Raw genomic sequence first — 18356 nt, 5'->3', positions numbered from 1 at the left:
TCAGTGCCCCCTTTACTTCAAAATAGATGGTACATTGGGTTTCTGCATACATGGACACGTTCCCATGTTTGTTGGTGTGTAGACTCCACGCAGTAATACATTTTGGGCTGCACGTAGACAGTCTGTTTGGAGCCTTGCAGACAAGGGCACATGACAAAATTGATCATATTGTATTGTATTGGAAATTGATGCACATTAGAATAGGCATTATCAATGTTTTAACTTCTGACAAAATCATTTTAGTAATTCAAAGGAGCAAATTTTAAGTGGTATGGTCTATGTTTTTTTCTTCAGCACAACAGCAAGTTTTCTCTATAAAAAATATATTTTTAATACAAGTATGAATAAAACAAATATTTCAGGAAGATAAAGTTGGCAGAACAGTTAAATCGACCTGTTCTTCCAGTTGTCTCCTGAAAATCTCCTTCACCCATTTGTTTTCATTTGTTTTCTTTCAGTGCACAATCTTCCCCTTCATCCCTTGGTCTCTGTACTCTGCCGGAGCTGTCAAAGTCAGGGAGTAAGTGGCACAATGCTGGCATCTTTGGAGGGCTGTGTCAACGTCTTTTGGCCTGCCACTTTTGTAAAATCTTCCAGCCAGTATGGCTTTTAGCCCTAGCCTTGCAGTGCTAACTCAAGGATAAATAAAGGCTGGCTGGACTCCAGCCAGTTGGTGTCCCTGCTCCTCCTAGTTTTCTTTCAGAAACCTTTATGGTTGGGTTGCCAAAGCGAGGGCCCCTCTATTGAGAGAAATAAAGGGATTCTCCCTTCAACACTGTGCATTTAGCTTATATTGTCACAGCAGACTTATGGTGTTTGAAATTTCCCACAAAAAAACTTCTCTGTCTTGACAGATTTCATCCCATTATCCCTTTGGTGTTATCTGAAATACACATATAATTTCAGTGATGAAAAGGAAACACTTAGTCTCAATGTATCTATTTCCTTATTATATCTGCAAACGTCTTGGCACTGCACACATATTCTTATTTAGGAAAGTGGAACAAGAATCAAGGGACCACAGATTGGCCACAAACGCTACATGTGCCCTTTGGATAATTAGAACAGGATTTAGATGAAACATTATTCTGTCTTACTGAGCCACCTGCATACTCAAAAACTTCATACAAGTCATTGTTACTCTCCAAATTTAGCAAGTCCCCAAAAACTTGTCCAATGCTCTCTGCTTCCAGTTCTTGCAAAATGCAAACCAAAATGATTCCATGAATATGATATGACATTTTGACAGAAGGACAGATTTGTGCATGGTTGTGTAACTCCAAGGAGATCAGTAATTCTCCACATTTGAATAGCCAAATATATATAGCTGTGTAGACAATACTGTATCTCTGGCAGCCATTATAGACATCAGAATGTAAAAGCTACGGAGGCCCTTGCAACTGGTGATTTATGTTTATTGTTAAATGCTCTGCAGATGCAGAAACAGACATAACACATACTTACTCATTCACACATACACACATAGAAATGACAACTCACCCCTAGCAGTGTAAGCCAACTCCATGAGGGTGTAAAAAACACAAAGGAAAACTCCACCATCAACAAGATGTAGACCTCAGACAACAGAGACATACATGCCAAAGTCCATACACAAACTTCTTTTGAGCTAAATTAGATGTGGGCACTGGGGGAGGTCTCTTCCACAATAGGAGCACATCTCACAGTACACACTGAAACCAAATATGACACATCTATTACAGTGTTGACTAGATACAGAAAATAATAAGACTTGTGCCTTTGTTTGAGCCTATGCGGACAAAATGAGGAATTCCGGGGAGACGACTTTGTTCAGCGATGGGAAAAACAACAAATACAAAAGTGATGTGCGTATATGGGAATGGTATATTGCATGTCAGACTCATGTTGAAGGGGGAGTGAAAAAATTAAAGTGGTAAGAAATGTAAATAGAATGCAAGGCAGGCAGGGTAGACAGGGCAGCAGAACAGAAGAGAGAGAAACAGATAAAGAGAAGAAATAAACACAGAAATGGAAAAAAGAAAAACATGATGAAAGAGAGATATAAAGGCAACAGACTGAAAGGAATAAACAAAAGAACAAACATAAAGTACAGAGACCTGTTCTGTGAAGCACTGTCTGTAATTAACTGTAACAACAGTCTGTGAACATGCACAATATTACATAACATGCCAAGCCACAAATTGGCTTGGCATGAGACAAAATGAGACCGACAAATGTACTGAGCATCTTTCCAAATGCAGTATCAAGTTAATGTTTTTAAACTCGAGAGTTGCTAATTTGGGTAACTGAATTGGTTCAAGGCTGCGGTGGAACATATTATTCATCAAATGGGATCTAACTTTCATTTATTTTCCATCACACCCTCCGCTTCACACATGCAACTCAGCAAGTGCTGATCTGCATCTGTTTGCCTCCATTTGCATCTTTCCGTTGACTTTCTATGTGTTCATGCTGCCTCCGAATATCACTTCACATTGTATAAACTGAATGGCAACCATACTTTGAAGTTTGCGGCTCATTATATTGAGGAATTCCACTGCAACCAAGTTAAAACTTTGGCTTTTCATCTTAATGAGGACATTCTCATCAAGGCATTTTTTATCCTTCAGTTTAACTTTATGTACAATATATTAAGACCCATAAGTGAAACAGGATGACTTTATTTTGCATTTAAGAGAATATGTTACTTGCTTTTTGCACAGAAATCTATGTTATCTATTGTAAAGAAAAAAAAGAACATTGCTTTTTTCGCTATATGTTACTCCCAAGGAGAATTAAATAAGGGAGACAAACCATAGCTAGTAAAGGTACTGTGATAGCATCACACTGTGAGCTGAGTGTATCAGTACAGCCCTGATCATATAGGATCCACATGAGGGCTGCTAAGAAACTATGGCAATAGTTCCTATATTACTTTATCTCATATTTTTATTAGGCCAAACAAATCCAATACTAATACTGTAATTATAAACTGATTTCACCCCCATCACATACAGTATATGTAACATGTCAAGTAATAGGAATTCCTCCACTGTTTCCTATGACAATTTGTGATAACTTTTGATGACTTTTATATTACAGGGATATTTTACAGGTCAGTCAGTCTTGAAAAAGCTTTTTTTCCCATTATTCATCTTTTATTATTAACCAGTGCTGCTGGGTATCTTCTGAATAAACAGAAAACATTTGTCATTCCGTTCAACAAAACCAAAAATATATTTCCCATACCTCAATGACAGAAACAATATGTCAACAACAGAAAATCATTTAATCAATTCAATTTTAGCTTCAAAAAGTCATCTCTACATCCCAGACGTATAAAATTTTATAGACAAAGCGTGGTAAACTGTGCGCCAATGGAAAAGCATGTTGAAAAAAAGATTTGGTTTTACATTCTGCTCAGGGCTGAAAACACTAATCAGTAATTAATTATGAGTCGAGTGAAACGGCGCAAGAAACACTGTGTAATCCAAAACCCACTGAAAGCTGGCTGAGGGTTAGGCAAATTGTCTCCCTGTTCCATACTCACACTGCAATGCCTCACCAGAGATTATTGAACAAAACAAAACGAAGGAGACAAATTAATATTCATGATATGACATTTGCAAGGAGCTCATCATGGAGGCAGCCAGTGGCTCTGCATTTAAATGGGCACAACTCAAACATCATTGCAAATAGTGAAACTCTGCGGTATCCCTCCAGGGAGTCTAGATGTGTTTGAACTTGAATTGCAGAAATAAAGTGCCAATTATCACTCTAATTGGGAGTAACAAAGCTAGTTGCCTGTTGTGCTTGGTCCCATGTTTACTGCGTATCTTTAAATCTCCAATTTAAAGGCTCTAATGAGTTCAATTAATTGAGAATGAGAGGAGTGATTTGGGAGTCACAGCCTGCTGTGTGGAGCTGTAAGCCCAAGGGAACAAGGTGTTAACTAAATGCCAGCACATAGTATAAACAGATATGCCCAGTAAAGCTATATTAACAACATTTTAAAATCCCATCTATGTGTTTGTATTAACATATGCTCTCCAAAAAAGCTCTCTGATCTCTAGTTTTAATAACAGCCAATTTACCTTTATTACACATGCACTGACAGCTTTACGTGGAAAAATTATGAGCACACACCTCTCCTTGAAGGCAAAAAGAAAATCTAAAACCATTTTTACATTTTACAGATGCAACTTTTAGCTATGCTCACGGTGCGTTACAGCAACGTCAGCCTGTCAGTCAACTACTTTGGTCCGAACTATTGCATTAGTTGCCAAGATATTTCGTACAAACATCCACTGTCCCCAGAGGATGAAGCCTACTGATCTTGATGATCCCCTACCTACACCATGAAGTTGACATTTGAGGTTATGAGTGAAATGTCTCAACAACTGTTGGATGGATAGCCATGAAATGTGGTACAGCTATTCATGTTCCACTCAGGGAAACTGTAATAACTTTGGTGATCCCCTGACTTTTCATCTCGCTGCACCATGAGGTCAAAAATTTGATATTTCCAATACTTTGGGTTATGACCAAATACCTGCAAAACTGTTGACATTTCCATCAACCTCAGGTGTACTCTGTGTTTAGTGCTCATTAGCAGATGCTGGAATGCTAAGATGCAAAACTAAAATGGTGAACACAGTTGCCAAAACGTCAGCATGATAGCATTGTCACTACAAGCGTGTTAGCATGCAGCTCAAAGCACTACTGTGCGTAAATAGTCTCACATAGCTCCCAGGATGACTGTAGACTCCTCTTCCACAAATTTAGAAATCCACTGTCATGTCTCAAGGACATGTGTAAATTAAAAGCGACCCCAGGTTCAAGGCATGACCGGGAAACCCGCTCTTGAAGAACTGTTGCAATTTCAGTTAATCTTCTTGCTTTCCGGATCAAACGTTCTACAAGAGACTCTGATGTGGAATTTTTATTCATTACAAGCAGTTGGAGTGGAGGAAAAAAGGAAATAAATAGCTGAAAATATCAAAGGTGAGATTAGAAAGGTATAGCTTAGTGTTGGGACACTGGACACAGAAATTATTCTGGTGCTGAGCTCTACATCAAAAAAGGACTGGTATAAGTAGAGTGTTGTTTTTTGTGTCAAAAGCACAAGCATCTAGATCAACATGTCTGACAGAGGCATAAGGATGGCAAGCACCTCTTCACAAGTATCTGACACAGACTTTTCTTTTGTAATGTTATCTTGCCCTATACCTCGACTTTGCCCTTATCACTTATTGTAAACTCGCAGCAAACCCAAAAATAACAGATATATTTGCAGAAAAACATGAAGGGAGACAGCCAGAAAGAATCAGTCAACATTATATCTAGACTACGCTGATGTAGTAATGTGCAGTCCAACAGTCAAACAGATCTGTGACTAAGCCTGCTGTGCATCTCTCAGCAGAGCTCCATTCAGCCTGACAGCTGGACAGGAAAAACAGCCATGCACACAGACTCCAATTCAGCTGGCCGACTAAAGTCTAGTGCACAAGCTCCACAGGCGAGACGGGGAAATGTATTTGTGTTCAGACTGATGTAGTGCAGGAGTTAAACCAAAATATTTCAACCAACCACATTTCTAGTTTGTCCTGGAATTGGATGTTTAATGGCTTCCGTGTGTGATTTATTTAAGTGTCAAGTACAGAGAAGATGATATATATTTGTTGCTATATTCTTAGTTGCTATTTCAGTATAGATGCTTCCATGCCCTTAAGAGTAAGATAAGGAATTTATTTTAATTAATCACAATATGGTGCATTTTAAGAGAGGCTGACTTCGGATTAAAAAAAGGAGTGATCAAGTCCATAGCCATAGGTGAGGGCTGATACAAATAGATCAGTAAAACCATTAGACACTGCAACAAATGTGAATCCCCCACTCATGAAAAAGACCCCAAGATAGTTTAACTCTTTCTTTTTGGGCAGTAACTCAGGTTGAACCAGAGGGAGATAACCCATAGTTTTCTGGCTGAGCAAGACTTACTTTTTCTGTCATTTGGTGCCAGTCAAGTACAGTGGGTTTATTAGAGCCTATTTGGAGATGAGGTTGGTGAGAACAGTAAGAATGAACTAAAACAGTAAAGTTGCATGCTGTAAAACCAAAACAATGAGCTAAAAGACACTGAAAAGTTTTGTAGAGTTGAAGGGGAACTGAGTCAGGTGACTTTGGTTTCATTACTATGAGTGGCCCTTTTCTCATTATCATTTAATCCATTGTTAATGTAAACATATTGATAAGAGCAGCTTTAAAGGGAAAATTCACCACTGTGAATATGATGGTTTCTTAAAATTAGGTCACTTATGTAGAGGAAATGTGCTATTATTTTTGAAATAGGTACCCTATGACAAGAGAAAACTGAGAACAAGGTTGTAACTTCCGCAGTCTGATCTTAAGGGGGAAACCTACAACAACCAGAATGCATTGTGTCCTGTCCAATCCACTAATGGCGATATGTTTACAGAATGCAGAGCGGCCGTATAGCAAAGACAAAGTTAGTGAGATGTTATATCTCTGAGGCTTATTCTCATTTACAAAACATTTTTCCTCATAAAGTTTTCTGTTCTGTCTCCATTCTCTCGGCACCGGAGACCGGTCAATGGTGCAGCTGCCTGTCTGGCTGCAGGCGCCTCACTCTCGGGTGCCACTTTAACGTAGCTCCGGTCTGGTGGTCGCTTCCTCCTCCACACTGCGTTGTGTCTGATTCCACAGCATGATGTTCGGCCTTGTATCATGAAACTAGTTTTCTACCAAACATACTAATATTTCAAAGTATTTAGTAGTGTGATATTTTAGTGTCTGCTTTTCCCTATTGCTAGCATAACATGGTAGGCGGAATGTTTTGGGAGACCGACCTTTGACCATCCTTGAAGGCACAACTACTGATATAGCCTATAGTTCCTTGCCTCCAACTACGTCACTGTATGCATCAAATGACGGTGCTGGTGCTGGACGAAGAACAGATTTTGCAGCTGCACCCCAGAGACACTGAGAACATTAAAAACGGTTGTTTTTCACATAGTATCCCTAATTTGGATAGGTAGAGATAAGGTTGAAAATCAGCAAAGTGGTCCAACGCCACATCACAATGGGGCGGGGCTTCTGGGCTCTGACTGGCTGAGTGGGAAAAAGGCATGCGCCCACTCAGTTAAACTGCCTGAGAAGACGAACAAGTGCACACAGGAGAAAAAAACAGAGGCAGAGGCAGTAAAACTAGCCAGTAGGAGTGCATACACATTTGACTGGCAGCAGAATCAACAAATGAAAGCCCATAAACTGTTTCTATGGCTCCACCTCAGTCTAGTTTCACTGGTGAAGTTTCTTTCTGCATTAAAACCATTGAATTTATTAATTCCTTATCATTTTAACTGTCAATTTATACATATATATGCGGTTCTTGAGCAATAATAAGCAATTGGCACGTTCCGAACTGGCACGTTTAGAATGGGCACTGCTCTAGTGAATACAATTTGTAATGAGAATTATTTCTACAAATACCCTTCACTGATTATGAGTCAGATAAAACCCTGTGTGAACTGTAACGTCAGACAGTAATGAATCTTTAAGGATGTCATGTCATGATCCTCTTAAAGAAACAATTTGCAGTAAATGAGAAGATGAAGTCATCGCCATATTCCTTTATTTAAAGTGAGTGGTAACACACTGGCATAAAGTCCGGCTAAAAGAAATTGTACTGTGTCCTTGGGGCACCCAGTCAATATCCAGTCTACGAAAATGTAAGGGAAATTCATAAATCTGGACTTAAATCAAATACAGCTAATCATCTTTAACTAAGTTCAATAACAGTGAGATGATATGCTTGAGGGGAAATCACACCCATTACACACAGCCAAACCGATTTAACAGTGGATGAACAGCTCTGTATCAGAACACATTTAACATTTTTAAATCCAAGTCATGGAAGAACATCGATAACACAGACAAAAAGAAAAAGAGAGAAACAGTGCATAACTACCTACATAATGATATTTGAAAGCTGTTACTGGATTGATATTCCATCTTCGATGCATCTTACAGACAGGTTTTCCAATTCCCAAACCAGTCTGATAAGCATCTAAGGGGCATCAGGAAGCTAAACAAGACAGATGTTTAACTACTCATTAGACCTATGAACAGTGTAGAAAAACAAGCAAAGTCTGAAAAGCGTGGGCCAAGACTTCTGGTGCGGTTTACATTTCAACTGGGGTTTACATTACGAAGATGATGATGATGCAGGAGGATGTCTGTGAAGGAGTAGGAAATCCCAGCTCAGCTGCAGCAACATTGTTCCAGAAGCTGTTTAATGCTGCCTCAGGATGCTGGAGACCATGTAACAACACATGATACTGCTGAATAGCCAGTAGTGCAAAGATCCCATACAAGTTACCCTTAACTTGACCCTGCTACAGGCTGAGCAATATAATGATGTAAGTTGACCTCATGCACCATACAGTACAGATGTCATTACGTTATATGACTACAATATAAGAACCAAAATTGTGTATATTAAGACTTTTAAAATATATGTTTTGTCAGGGTAACTACACACTTTGTTTGATAACTCACATTTCTAGTAGAGCAGAGATGAAGATAAAGAAAAGATAAAGTCTGAGGCTAAGATCAATATTGTCATATTAACAATACATCCCATGACTATTTGTACTATATGTAAAAGGGGAGGAGGGGGAATTATTAACTGACTCTGCAGTTCTCAGTGCTACTGAGGGTTTTAGCGTCTTTCAGTTAAAGTTAAAGTTTAACTAGCGGATATTTTTATTATGCTTGTGATTGTTTTAACGATGATTGTTTTATGATTGTGACGTGAATGGATACAAACTAAAAGCACTACAAACCCAATGTGCGCTAATATAGTGCCAGTAACAGCAGATAAAAGACGAAGTTAGAAACTAGCTGGTGAACATTGTAGAGCATTTAGTGGCTAAAAAGGCAGATTTTTTCCTCAGGAGTTGATAGAGACCAAAAACAGAGCTAAAAGGAGAGTAAATATTGAAATTAAATTCACCAGGTAACCACAAACATGACTCCTAATTAATGATACTGTTGTTCTGTATCTGCTGGATATGTAAATAGGTAACTGTTTGCTAACATGTTCACCATATTAACATAAAAAGTGATAATATGTCAGTGTTTTGTTCATAGCTTGTGAACACAACACTACAATGGCTAAAAAATCAGTTATTGCAGGTTTAAGAAGAAAGCCAGCTAATTTAAGATGGCATGAAAAATAACTGTATAACATAGAAGAACAGAGAAACAGACAAGTTAGGGATTTACATATTGGATAACAATTTATAAATTGTCTGGATATGGATATGTTTTATGATTAACTGTCCAGCCCAGATGATCAGATCTTTGCTCGTCTTTGGAGTTGTGTTTTATTTACAGTAAAAAGAAGACAATTACTGAAAATTTTATATGAGTCAAAGTGTTCCACCTGACTGGCTTCCATTTTAAGTTTGATGAAATCAAGTTCTGAAGTCCAGTTACCACTAACCAGAGGTTGCCTATGGATTTCATATTGGGAAAAGGTGTCATTATTGGGTTAACAATTATGACGCCAATTATGATGGCTTGCCCCAACATAACAATAACAACATAACAACATATCTACAAATAACCACATACAGTACATTGTTCAGCTTTTCCCCCCAGTTCTACCAAACCTTGAAAAAGAAGAAGAAGAAAAAAAAAAAGGAAACTCACACCACTCAAGTGTGGAGTTTGTGAAATCTCAATCATATCTCTGTTGTACTCGCAGCAGGGAGACAGAGAGAAATGGAGCCAGTTTTCGCTCCAGCAGTTCAACTTCTGTCATACTTTTGTAACCTAAGACAAAGACATGGGAACTCATCTCATCTCCTTGTACCAAAACAACCCTGGAGGACCTAATAGCAGCATGTCTCAAGCATGACAACTATGCGGTTTCCTCACCAGCCCTCCCCTTTTTATGCCTCATTGTCTTGTTCACCCCTCTTCTCTTGCCTTGTTTTCTCCAGATAACTCCTGTCTCTCCTCATGCTGTCTCTCCCCTATCTCAATCTCCCACTGTCACATACTCCATCACTCCAGCCTGCTTTATCTGCTACCTCCCCTCCTCCCTCTATTAAGTGGAGTGCTGGAGACAAGACGCTGGCTTCTCTGTACAATGGCCCCTATGTTCACATTGCTGTTTACCTGTCTGCAGACAGCCCTCACTGCATTTACCAGAGCAGCCCTCTGCACAAGGAGGATATAAACAGCTTGCATGCATAGAGATCCCTTTGTTCCTCTATACATTGTGCATGCCTGAGCATCAATGTGTAAGATTTGTTACCACTGAATGCAAATTAGTTGGGTCGACAGACTGGAACAATATATAAAATAAGGCACAATTTTTCGGATGTGCATAAAAGTATGATTATCTTACACCTGTTTCGTGGAGGTGGAAGTAGATACTGCAAGTCTGAGAGAAATATACTGTACAGTGCAATCATATGGCATTAAGAAAGTGATATGTTCTTTACTGTTTTGGCTCTACACCAGTATAAGGACTTTCAAATAAACAACAACTACAAGGTTAAAGTACTGACTTGGTGTTTTCACATCCATATTGCGTGAATAGTGTACAAATTGTAGCCTTTTTTTACCCTTCGGGGGTATGGATAGAAAGGGCTAAAATTTCTACACAGTTCATTGGATGTGGATGTAAACACTCAAATTAAAGCTGAAAGTCAGCACTTTAACCTCAAAGTCGATGTTTCATTTCGAATGAAAGTGCTCTGGCCCACAGAGTTGAAACAAAACTATCCAAATACTGACAGGCTGCACTCTGTTGTATATGCACTTACACAAAAAAAGATAAGTGAATACATATCAATAAGCTTTAAAAGACTTGTGTGTGTGTGCTATATTGGTTTTGCAGGTATGGAAATATGTATGCATACATAAGGGGAAAATGCTGCAATTTTCCCTGTAGTACTGTATGTGTAGGCGGGTATGCAGCCATTTGTGTATAGTGTAGGAGCAGATAGATGGGAAAGCCCACGCGCTGGGGTTCAGGACAAATTGGCTGCCTTTCGTCTCTACTCCTCTTTAATTACACACTGAAACGCAGGGGCTACCTATCTACCAACCTAATACTGCAGAAGGAGATATCAACAGTGGCGTTTATCATGCAGAGAGCTGACAAAAGTGGGACAACTAAAATTTAGTCCCTCTCCATGATTCTCACTCTCAGAATAGACGCACTGCCCACATCATCAAGAGCACTTCAATTTAGATGTCAGTGGGGTTTTTTTTTTGATAGAAACAGATGATTAAGATGTCCTGTGGAAATATCTTAATAGCCTACAAGTGGCTGTAAAAATTACAACTAGTACAGTACAGTCAGAAAGTAGTAGGATGATAATGTGTTTCACTGTTTTGACTCTAATCCAGCACATTATATTTGAAATAAACCAGTGACAGGTTAAAGTGCTGAGTAACAAAGAAGTTTTTGGAGAGTGGAATTTTCTTGGCTGACTGTTCACCTTATCTCAGTCCAGTTGGTCATGTGTTTTCAAATGCTGAAGACCAGAATAAATGCACGAAACAATCAAGAAGCGACCATGGTTGCAATATAGACCTTTTGTCATAGACTTCACTGATTGCACAGGATTTGCACCAAATCTTACATGTAAAATATTTAGTAAAGTTAATGTTAATCATGCCCAACGTCTTTCTCTTCGCCAAAATTTGGGTACTTTTTATTAAATGGTTACAATTCCTACACTGTCCATCTGTTCTGAACATAAATACCCTTAAATTACAGCTCAGGGTCAGCACGCTAACACCTGTGATTCAGTTTCATTTCAAATCCAGCCCTGTGCTGAGTACTGAGTCAATGAAAATTGTGTCACAATACTCCAAATACTTCATATTAGATTGATGTGTGTGGAATATTCACACCACAAGAAAATGAAACTCAGAAATACAAATTATCATTTGTTGTAAACTTTGACCCAAAACAACAAACTGTAAGTAAAGAGATGGACCACAAACAGGCAAATTCAGTTTCAGAAAAAACAAAAACACACATAGTGTATGGTAATTATGTCATGTATATTCACTATTCATGTTGTTTTAATGTTTAATATTCCCTATAATTGTTTTGTTGTTTTAATGGTATTGTATTTCCATGAGTACTTGTAAAGCACTTTGCAACTGTGGTTTTGAAATTTATTCTAGAAATCAGGTTTATTCACTCACTCAATATTCATTTGTGTTCTTGTTTAGATTCAAAACTATACAGTAATTGAAAAACAGAATACTGTTGGCGACAATAAAGTAGAAGCAAAGCCTGCACAAGCATATGAGCCAAAAGAGTGAGGAAGCTGAATTTTATATACAGTATCTTGATAATGAAATGCCTTTCTGGTTTCATTTTCACATGTTCTCTGATGAGTGGAGGAAATAAACAATGTGAATGAACTTCTGTCTGTCACAATTTTCCAGATAAGTGAAAATGAAGGGAAGCAAGAAATGAATACATAATACAGTGATGAAGACAAAGGAAATATTTAAATTCATTTTCTATATGTATGCCTTTATTAGCCTTCTCCATTTTCTCATAAAAATAACACTGATATAATGCAGCTGGGCCAACGCATGCACACCATTTAGCATTGATACCGACACAGGCATCTCACTAATAAGAAGAAAAACAATGCGAGCAGGACAAGGGAAGATACAGAAACATAGAGATTTATTTTCTCTGCTCCACCAGTGCCACCTGAGGCAGTAATCAACAATCTTCCACTGCCTATTAGATACTGCTCTCACTGCAATCAGTACCCACCAAGGCACACACATAAGTTCTATGTTGTATAATATTTGTTTAAACCTTCTGTTTGTGCAGGTTATTGTGCGTTTCTGTTGTACTGAATCTGTTTCTGTCACCGACTTATTTGACACACCACAACATAGGGAGGATAACACGTAAAGATAAACAGTTTAAAATTCATTAGGGGGCCTCATGGGGAAACACATCCAGCTGAGGCTGAGCAGAGAGCTCTGTGATTGTCAGTGGCTAATGTTTTTCTTTTGGGGAGGCGGCAAAGTGCTACTGAAAATCACCAGGCCACAAGAGTACGGGAAGGTTTTATGCAAATATTTATGCACAGTCCTCTCTCTTGCTCCATATACAGTATTGTTGGTATTTGTTTTGACTTTGGCTGAGTAATAAGGTGAGAGAAAGAAGGAGTAGACAGAGTGATGGAGAAGCATATTGATAAAGAGATGGGGGAGGTAAAAAGAGGAAAGGTTTCGATGCAGATAGGAAGGGGTGAAAACGGAGCAAGTAAAGAACAAGCAAACAGAAACAATTAAAAAGATAAAGAAGAAAGAAAAGCCAAAAGAGCACAGAAAACAGTAAAAGGGCAAAATGAAAATAGAGGAAGCAAAAAAAGTAGAACCACAAGGCAGAGATTCAACTTTACCTTCTGTGGGGTTGATAGCTTCTGGTAAGTTGTCCCATGGGAGGGTCCAGTCAGGGCAAGGATGAGGAGCGAAGACTGCCTCGATGCCATTTTCCTAAGGGAGGAACACACACACACACACACACATGCACAAATACACACGTTACCATAGAAACCCTTCTACAGCCTTGAGGTTCTGTGGTCCAAATGGTTGTAATGAAGCGATTTAAAGAGAACTGCTCTCGAACAGGCCCTTTGCAACCTTGCTCACACTGATCTGAAACTATACCTGAGGAAAAAAAAACACTGCTACTGCACTTATTGCTCTTGAGAGAGAGAGAGTGAGAACAAATGTTTCACCAGTACAGTTGATACTCCTGCACATTCAATACACTCTGGAGAAAGACTAGAGAAACACAGGAAATTGAGGCAGACAAGGTAAAGGACTTTCTTTTTTTTTTGTCTCCTTGATGATAAGAGCGTTAGAACAATAAGTCTGCTTATTAGCACCGTCTATAAAGACAGGAAACAGGAAATGAGTCATTATTGTTGAAAACAAATCAATTAAAAAATTTCTTTTTTGGAAAAATCTTTTCTGACAGCTGTATGTTTGCCTACAAACATACAGTGGCCCTCCTTAATAATTATAATCATGAAGTCCTACACAGCCACGAATAAATTTGCAATCACCTTGTGCTTAAACTATAACAGGATGTGAGATAATTAATTTTATGCTGGAGTTTTTATTCATACATTGTGTAATCCCATATGGTTATCTCTACAGCTTGGTTATTATTGTGGCAATGCTTTATTTTATGATTAATGACTTGAAAAAAAACAAAAAACAAACATTTACACCATTGACCATAGTAATAAATATTTAACTGTGCTGCAAAATTATTATCTATATACTTCTTATTACAGGTTACTGACTGTGCATAATTGCTGCAAGGCATATACAATAAATGTATAAATAAATATGCTATGCTACAATAAGCCTGTACTTTGGGGTGTTGTGTAACACTGCATATTAATATCATTATTCTGTCCATCTCACTGAAAAACATGGGGTTAAGATCGCACCAACCTGCTATGACAGCAATGTCAAATCATTAGTGCTGTTTTGTTCCACAAGTTGGCACGTCGTTAGGAGAGACATAAAGCAAATACAATACATGCCTTCCATAATGAAGGCCTCAAAAATTTGGCCAAAAATAGGCCACTTTGTCACAATGCACCAGTCATATACTGAATATTCTGGATAATTAAACGGAAAAAGAAACCTGGTTGCCAAAAAACACCTGGTACAACATATTAACAACCAAACTGGCTGAGATTTTTGGCATTTTTAATGGCAAGCAATGGTCAAAGCCTTATATCCAGCTGAGGAAAAAGTAACTTGCCATATAGCAAGTTAGTTTCAGGGCAAAAGTTTCCACAGGAGCAGACACAGACCCTCTGTAATCACAGTTTCTGGAACACAGGCTTTCCTGTGAGCCCAACTCTTCCATGAGAAAATCCAGGATTTCCCTGATTTCCGATTCAAATGATCCTGTTAACTCACTAAACCCTCATTCTGGATTAATGCCATTTTTACTGCTATCTTAGATTAAGTTGTCTAATGTTAGCCCTTGAATTACTAAAACTGCCAATCAATTAGGGAGTGATAGAAAAAAGGTTGCAGTCCTGGGTCTTGAATTTTAGCGTTGGAACTACCCTTTCGTTTACACTTTGGATCAGGGATTTTTCCTCTACAGCTCATTGCACAGGCAGCTTGACGGGCATGTATCAGTATGTGTTAACTGAAGTGAGAAAGAGGCAGAGTTTATGAGTTTATTATGTATAGTGTAGCGAGAGGAGCCCGGTGCCTCTGATTAGCAGCAGTGAAGGATCGAGTGTCACTATGTCAGACGGCAGATCTCTCTGTCTCCATGTACGTACTCGCCTTGGGACACACACAGTCATATATGAGGATGTATGCACGTGCGCGCACACACACTCTCTCTCACACACACACACACACACACACACACACACACACACAAGAACCTTGGCCACAACAACAGAACAGCTGCACTGCAGACATGATGGTGGCGACACGCAGCCATCCTTGTAATCACTCTGGGAAGAAAGAATGGTGGCCATTGTGTGTGTGTCTGTGTGTGTGCACACATTCCTCTCGCTGTTAATGTCTGATTTCAATCTGCCATGAAAACTGTCATTTGTGCACATCTGTGCCTCACTAAATTTCATCCGGCAACAAGGCATGTATAAGACACATCCCACCCACCTCCCTCAGCCCTCACCCCTCTGCCTTTTACTGCTTTCTAGCTTTCTTCTCTTCCTGTCACTTAATATCACGTTGTTATAGACACTTAGCCAGCAGGAAATCACAGAAATATCTTTGCTGAGAGAGCAGAGCAACAAGGCCAAGAGAACAGTCTGAAAACTCAGTGGTGAGAGGTTAGTCAGGGCTGTGGAGACTGTTGCCTTTTGAACAGCTGGACTTGCTTATCTCCTACTGGAAAAGCAAGTCTGAAGAAATGTTACAGGAGTAATATTTGGTGAGCTATGGAGCAAAGACAGCTATAAATGTGTGTGACTTTGTGTGTGTGTGTACTGGCAATGTTTCCTGAGGGGACTGCATTTTATGAGTGTGGACACATTATGCTAGTATTGTGTTCTGTATTGTCTCATTACACTAAGATTTTCAGCTATCACCATAAACTACAAAGTCTGGCTATAAAAAAAACTTTGTTTTCTTTTGGATTGGATTCATCGATTTTATTGCACCTGAAAGGGGGATATGCTGAATTTGCATTGTTGGCACTAATGCATGTGGCAACAGGATCTACTGAGAATAGTGAAGTGTGCGTTTTATAATGCACTGAGGGCTTATAAACATATTCTGTTATGAAAGGTCATTTTTTTGTAAGTTTGTCTTGACTGATAAATATACTACCATACAAGCAACCTCTGTACAGAGAAAAACACGTATACACAGAAGCATCCTAAAACCTTTAAATAGCCCACTTAAAATGCTAATTCTGTGACTGAAAACACGTTAAGCACTGGCAGAAAGACGAAAAATTCTACAATTAAGAAAATCTGTCAGAAGCCAAAACATTAACTTAGAGCTACACTGTTGAAGGCACAATCAGCAGAAAATGGAGGCATGAAATTACAGGGATAATAGTTAACAACCAGTTGGAGCCTCCAAACCAAAGCCTCTATCTGTGCTGTGAAGGGGCATTGGAACAGTCAGGATATGTGCACGTTAAAGCAAATGTCTGAAGAGCACAGAGAGGTAAAGCATGATGAGAAATAAGTGAAAAGTTCTTATTTACTTTAAGTTTAGTCATTGTAGGCCTGGGGCCACCAACAAAGGGCGGCTGTGTGGTCATCTCCTGTTGTTCCGGCTCTAGTTGGCTAGTTGGGTTGGCCTCTGCTGACGGCCCTTGGAGGCTGGGCGAGGGAGCTTCAAGGATGCAAAGAGTCATCCCACAGTCTTTGGCTGCCCGAAGGACCCCAGGTACCTCCTGTACACGGCTGTACCAACGCAGCAGGTGGGGCAGTTGGTGAAGAGTGCTCGCAGCGTGGGCTTGAAGGGAACACTATCAAAAGACAATAAGAGGATGAAAGAGAAGAGAAAAAAAAGGAGATATTGATTAAGTGACTCATCAGATGTGTCATCTCCAACAGAGCGAGATGTCAGGTTCCACCAGAATTCACTCGTCACACTGGTGGACTGACACACAATGAGGGGCCATCCAGAAAAACATCCAAATAGCGTTGGCAGGTGGGAAGGGTAAAGACACAAACAGAGACATGATCAGAGGAGCGGTGTCACTGTGTGTGACTGTGTGTGGAAGACAGAAAGGAGAGAGAAGGGACACTGACATGGGGGGGGGGGGGGGGGGGAAGGGGGCAGTCCGCAGTACGACAAGTGGGCGGGGGGGGGGGGAAGCATCCGTTGTGGCTGCATGTGTCGTGGACAGTGATGGCCGTTAAGAGGAGACACGCTAGGCTGAGTGTGAAACTGGAAACCACTGGAGCACAGCTGACTACTAAGAGCCTCATTGTGAGAACTCCAGTTCATTCCCACAGTCTAGGAATAGTTGGAGACGGCTGAAGGGTGAAATGGAGGTTGAGACCCGCTTCACAGACTGACAGAGCAGCGTTCCTGATGAATAATCTATAATTAATTACCAATATATACTATTGAATTAACAGCCTTGGTACTCTCTGGTCTCAACTGCAGTTACTTCAATTGCTGCTTCTACTTAATGTGTAGAATATTCAGTCATTATGAATATTCAGAAAATGTGTGAGAGCTTTTGAAGTCTTGCAGGAGTTTTTAAGGAGTTTTAACACCATAAACCCACCCATTCTTGATCTGTTGCAGACAGAAAAATGGTCCCAAAGTAAAGTAATTGAAATGCATTTCAACCTGCTGCATTTGAACAGAAACCCTCCCATACACTGTTATCACTCTTTGCCAGGTGGCTCTAGACCACCTTTGAGAGCAAAGTCTGTGCCAAGTCTGATGCAGCGAGTCTTCTTAACTCAAGTTTCTGCTTGGATGGATCTAAAAAGAGCTGGGTGTACTGTCTGTTCACCCTGACCAGAGTGTCAAAACCATAAGTCATGCACAATTTGACAAGTCATCATAACAAATACATTGAAAAGCCGGTAAATATACATAATGGGGGTTCTGTAGCCTGAACGGCACCATCTATAGGAGGAGACATCAGAGCAAAGTCATGTGTTCGCTATTGCTTATGTTGTGAGACAAAACCTTACATTGATACACTTGATTGTTCAAGGAACAAAAAAAATTGAATTTTTCTTACAATAAATTTGATAAAACATATAATGTGACACTGCATTGAAGAGAAAGGGTTATAC

The 18356-nt window shown here is 39.4% G+C and overlaps 1 protein-coding gene across 1 annotated transcript in view; it reads right to left on the bottom strand.

Moving 5' to 3' along the window:
- gstcd (glutathione S-transferase, C-terminal domain containing) overlaps positions 1 to 18356 on the bottom strand; it is a 47731-nt gene that overhangs the window by 26980 nt on the left and 2395 nt on the right. The window contains exons 4-5 of the mRNA XM_067584816.1: positions 16796 to 17062; positions 13470 to 13563 (exon numbers count right to left, since the gene is read on the bottom strand). Of these exons, the coding sequence (XP_067440917.1) occupies positions 13470 to 13563; positions 16796 to 17062 (361 nt within the window). The remainder of the gene's footprint in view (positions 1 to 13469; positions 13564 to 16795; positions 17063 to 18356) is intronic.

Source organism: Thunnus thynnus, chromosome 3, assembly GCF_963924715.1.
Source record: "Thunnus thynnus chromosome 3, fThuThy2.1, whole genome shotgun sequence".
NCBI classification, from domain to species: Eukaryota; Metazoa; Chordata; class Actinopteri; order Scombriformes; family Scombridae; genus Thunnus; species Thunnus thynnus.
The sequence above is the reverse complement of the archived record's forward strand: the minus strand, read 5'-3'. Positions and strand labels throughout refer to the sequence as shown.